Below are 4968 nucleotides of genomic sequence, written 5' to 3'. Positions count from 1 at the left end.
CTACGATGGTGGAGGAGGGGCTGGAGGTGGGTTGAAACGGTGCTATCTGAATGAAGTCACACAGCGCATCCGCCGCCTGCGCACAGGAGCAGACAAGTGCGGATTAGGGGCCTTTTAAGATGAACTTTGGATGCCGATTGGCTTTCGTGGAGGTGTGGTTCAAAGCTGATTGGCTGTGTCGAAAGGAGGATGAAGGAAAGCAATGAGTTTCTTCAGTTGAACTTCCGCCTAGGCTCCATATTAGATTTTGAATTTGGAGCTGGGGTGAAATCTTTATCAATCTTTATTTCCAAATTGTTAAAAATTGTGACTTTTAAGTAAAGTAGGACAAATCAAACTTCACAAAAAATGTGTTCAAAGCATCGCCATATGTTGGAATGGACCAGTCCAACTCCAAACCTTAATCTAACTTAAAACATGACCTTTCCAGGTGCTCTTAACACGTGGTTTAAGCTTATTTATTTTCTTTAAGAGAAATTAGCAATCATTAGTTTGGCAACAACAGTGGAAACTGTGGTTTTAAGGTGACAAAATGGGAAAAGTTTCCAGAGATGAATAAAGACTTTTAGGTAAACTGTCGTTTAAACAGCTCATTTTTGGTTTTTGTCTTATATTTGCCAAACTCAATTGTTTTGTTTGTTTCAACACTTTTTTAATATTGTAGCTAGCTGAACAGTCAAGATCTTAAAATTAAGCGAAAAGAAGAATGAATGATTAAAAGAAAGAAATGGTATTTGATCTTGATGAAAACCATAAATGATAACCTGGACAAAATTAGTTTACATTACATGGAGAATATGTGTTTGTGTGTTTTGAGTTTACAAAACCCTAGTGCAAGATCAAAATCGCAGAAAACTCTGAATGCTTGATATAAATAAGGCTGGATTTCTTTTTGTGGGGCGAGTAAAATTATATTAGCTTAAAATTTTCTCAAGGGGTTAAGATGGGAAAGGATTTCATGTAGATCTTCGTGGTTCATGTAACTCTCTCCAGCTTTCATTGAGTGGGTGTCTGAACCAAAATAGAGAAACATGGCTATGTGCATTCAAAACTTTCCAGCGGGGTGTTGTTTTGCATGATGATTTCATATAAAACAGGTGGGTGTGAACTCCCGTTAACACATGTTGTGCCTATTTTCTGTTTATTTTAATATATTAATATTGTTAGTTTAAGACTGGAAGTTTTATAAATCTCCTATCATTTAACTGGAATCAGACTGAAGACAGCAGAAAAACCCCAGCTCTGATATTCAAAGTAAAAACATTTTGTCATCACATGTGACTATAATCTCAGACTGACAAACTGCTGAGTAACTGTGCTTCATGCTTTCATAGAATCCCCAAATGAGTAACCAATGTTGCTTATTTTGCTGAGGTTGAACCTGTCCTGGATCATGCAAGCTTCTCATAACTTTTAACTCCACCTTTTACTTGTTTTAGTGCTTTACTTGTTCATTTTTTGTTTATAGGCTCCTGACAGCCACCTGACTGGAATACAGTACTCATAACTGTCGTCGTCTGTATAAAAAGGTCTTTCCTACACAACTCGGTCACCCACAGAAGGAAATACATCCGTCTTCAGCCCAGAAACAAAGATAGGTGCAGGTAAGTGGCTGCAAAGCAGATAAGACATACAGGCATATACATTCTGTTACATATTAACAGTAATGCGAAAGGGCAAAGGGAGTCAGAGGGAGCTATAAAGAGATTTAAGAAAAGTAGGTTACGGAACCAAGGTTCTGCAGAGTCGGTAACATCTAACCTCACGTCAAGGAAGCGCCTGTGAAAGCAGAGAAAAGCTGAAGTGAAAGCTATCATCTACAACCTGTGTGGTTTCCTGCATGTCAGAATATATTGTTTCTTTCTTATCTGTTTGTGTTTAGCCAAGATGAAGGTACTGCTTGTCGTTGCTGCTGCTCTGGCTGTGGCCAGCTGTGCCAGCATCTCTCTTGAGGACCTCGAATTTCATGCCTGGAAGCTGAAGTTTGGTGAGATTCTGGACCTTTTAACAAGATACCTAAATGTTAATTTATGGTTTATGTGTGTTGCAGCAGGAGGTGAAGATCTTTTAAATGTATGTTTCACATAGAAGCTAAAGGGAAAAAAGACTTCTGTTCTCTTTCTTTGATGCAGGAAGGTCTTACAGCTCTCCATCAGAGGAGGCACAGCGTAAGGAAGTCTGGCTCAGCAACCGCAAACTGGTTCTGGTTCACAACATCATGGCAGACCAGGGCATCAAGTCATACCGTCTTGGCATGACCTACTTCGCTGACATGGTATTTGCAGAAATGTCCTCTACCTTTTAAATGTTCATTTCATCAATTTCCTTGATTGTATTCAAGCTGCATGCATACATTTGGGATAGGGTGGGGGGGTGTCTGCTCCTGGTGGATACTGTGTAATAGCAACATGGAGCCATACATTCAATTCAATTCAATTCAGTTTATTTATATAGCGCCAAATTCACAACACATGTCATCTCAAGGCACTTTAGAGTTCAACCAGATCATACAGTCAAATTACATTCACACTCCTATATATAGACATCCACACACAGCCCAACACAGCGATGCACCTGGACAAGGCAGTTAAATGCAAATTTTATGGAAAGTATTTATATATATGCTACTGGCATTATTTGTTTTTAAACCATATTGTACAGCAGAATTGTGGTTGCATCATGAAGCAAATACATTGCCTATTCTGTTGGATAAGACTTTTAAAATCTGTTCTTCTCCAGGAAAATGAGGAGTACAAGCGCCTGATTTCCCAGGGTTGCCTGCGCTCATTCAATGCCTCCATGCCTCGCCATGGCTCTGCTTTCCTCCGACTGCCTGAGGGCAATGATCTTCCCAACACCGTTGATTGGAGGGACAAAGGATATGTTACCGATATCAAGGATCAGAAAGCCTGCGGCTCCTGCTGGGCCTTCAGTGCTGTACGCTCTTGAATAACTTCATCCACAAACTTTATAAAACTCTTTTTTTTTTTTTTTAACAAAAAGATCTCTCTGTTCTAGACCGGCTCTCTGGAGGGTCAGACCTTCAGGAAGACTGGGAAGCTGGTGTCTCTGAGTGAGCAGCAGTTGGTTGACTGCTCTGGTGACTATGGCAACTATGGATGTATGGGTGGCTTGATGGATAATGCCTTCAAGTACATCCAGGCAAATGGTGGAATAGACACAGAGGATTCCTACCCCTATGAGGCAGAGGTAAAACAATTAGAATTAAGTAGAGAACAAAAATTTCACTTGTGGCTAAAATTATGTTAATTATAACTGATGTGTGAGAATAAATTCCTCTATTCAGGGTTATACGCTTTAATGAGTAAACAATGCTGCCATCTTCTGGAAGTATTATAGAATTGCAATCAGAATAGAGTAGCTGTATTGTCCCACATGGGGAAAATAATGATTTACAGTTGCAAAGACAAGTAGAGAGAAAACACCATAATCGAATAAAGAACTGGATAATAAAGCAAAAGCAAAGTAAAACAATCACATTAATGTTGCTGACAGAGTTGGACCTTTTCCCACTTCAAACTAATTTTATGTATGAAGTAGGAAATTATTTTCTTTTTATCATTTAAATCTAAAGAGTTAAGTTTTGGAATATCAGGATTATTTGTTTGAATTGTGAGAATTGAAGTTAATATTGAGATACTTAAAAAATAACTGACAGAATATACCAGAACATTTCCTCCCAAATAGGTTGGCAATAGATGGGCACAGACAAAAGATTGATAGATAAATTCAAAGTATTTGACTCCTTTTTTTTTTCTTTTTTTTACAGAAAGATGTATGATCTCATGAAAGAAAACTGAAGTAATAAACTGAGCCGTGTTTTCCCTCCTTCAGGATGGACAGTGCCGTTATAACCCTGACAACGTTGGAGCCACCTGCACAGGCTATGTGGATGTAAAGCAAGGCGATGAAGATGCTCTAAAGGAGGCTGTGGCCACCATCGGACCAATTTCTGTTGGCATTGATGCCTCTCATTCATCATTCCAACTTTATGAATCAGGTTAACATTCGTAGTAGTATTATTTGAAATAACTGTCCAATTTAACATGTTGATCTAACCTGAGCATCTGTGTTTCTAGGATTGTATGATGAGGAGAGGTGCAGCAGCACTGAGCTGGATCACGGAGTGCTGGCTGTCGGTTATGGCACTGATAATGGCCAGGACTATTGGCTGGTTAAAAACAGGTAAAGGTGTAACTCATGTATGCAGTTTTTCTATAAAGCTTCTTTATTTTCACATGCAAAAAACATAATTTTTTGTATGTTTTTGTAGCTGGGGTGTTGGATGGGGAGACAAGGGATACATCATGATGACAAGGAACAAACACAACCAGTGTGGGATCGCCACTGCAGCCAGCTATCCACTAGTCTGAGCAGGTTAGTCTTGCTTTTTTGTTCTTTTTTCACATGTAAGAGCTGTTTCAAGATGCTATTTAGACTCTCTGGGTTCATCTTTACTCCGTAGTTTACTGCTTATATTTATTTTCTCTTTCTGTTTATTGTATTTTGCAGGTCCGGGACTTTACTCTCCCTGGGGAAATGGTGCCATGTAATTTTCTGTAATTCCTTTTTAAGAGCAACTTAGACACATACTCTAAACCAAATGTGTTTCTCTCTTCTCTGCAATTTTCAGGGAAAGACAGCAGTTCTTTGCTCCGGTTTATTGTTTATGAGCATTGTAAATAAATACAAAGAAATAAAGTGTGTAATTGGATATAAACATTGCTGTTATGGGCTTTGCTTTGTCATTGTTATGGTGTTTATAAACAACTCTGTGTTATTATCTTGACTGGAAAAAAAATCAGCAAAACTAAATGGCAGGTTTACAAGAAAAGAATTAGCAGCAAGTATTGGAAATCTATCAGACATTTAAGACATGTAAACCGGCAGCACAGAGGAATGGGTTCATCTAAAGCTGGGGATGTTTTTATTAGAGAAGTTAAAAAT

General features: G+C 38.6%; 1 protein-coding gene across 2 annotated transcripts; it reads left to right on the top strand.

The window, feature by feature from the left end:
• The first annotated feature begins 1449 nt into the window (after nucleotides 1–1449).
• Nucleotides 1450–4733, top strand: LOC107080941 (cathepsin L1-like). 2 transcript variants are annotated; one of them, XM_015369151.1, is made up of 9 exons: nucleotides 1450–1604; nucleotides 1883–1987; nucleotides 2133–2275; nucleotides 2740–2937; nucleotides 3019–3210; nucleotides 3856–4021; nucleotides 4101–4206; nucleotides 4295–4398; nucleotides 4534–4733. In XM_015369151.1, the coding sequence occupies exons 2-8, from the start codon at nucleotides 1888–1890 to the stop codon at nucleotides 4392–4394; spliced, it is 1005 nt and encodes a 334-aa protein (XP_015224637.1). In that variant the 5' UTR covers nucleotides 1450–1604; nucleotides 1883–1887; the 3' UTR covers nucleotides 4395–4398; nucleotides 4534–4733. The 2 variants fall into 2 exon arrangements, with proteins under 2 accessions (XP_015224637.1, XP_015224639.1); XM_015369153.1 differs by lacking the exon at nucleotides 1450–1604 and having other exon boundaries at nucleotides 1708–1987.
• The last annotated feature ends 235 nt before the right edge of the window (nucleotides 4734–4968 follow it).

Source organism: Cyprinodon variegatus, unplaced genomic scaffold (genome assembly GCF_000732505.1).
Source record: "Cyprinodon variegatus isolate N-32 unplaced genomic scaffold, C_variegatus-1.0 Scaffold2548, whole genome shotgun sequence".
NCBI classification, from domain to species: Eukaryota; Metazoa; Chordata; class Actinopteri; order Cyprinodontiformes; family Cyprinodontidae; genus Cyprinodon; species Cyprinodon variegatus.
Note: the sequence above shows the minus strand (reverse complement) of the source record. Positions and strands in the feature narration are given on the sequence as shown.

Bases quoted from the DNA above. Each gene is read 5' to 3' on its own strand.
- LOC107080941 (XM_015369151.1), top strand. From the start codon at position 1,888: ATGAAGGTACTGCTTGTCGTTGCTGCTGCTCTGGCTGTGGCCAGCTGT. The intron at 3,211-3,855 runs GTAAAACAATTA...TCCCTCCTTCAG, and splicing joins CCTACCCCTATGAGGCAGAG to GATGGACAGTGCCGTTATAA. The intron at 4,207-4,294 runs GTAAAGGTGTAA...ATGTTTTTGTAG, and splicing joins TATTGGCTGGTTAAAAACAG to CTGGGGTGTTGGATGGGGAG.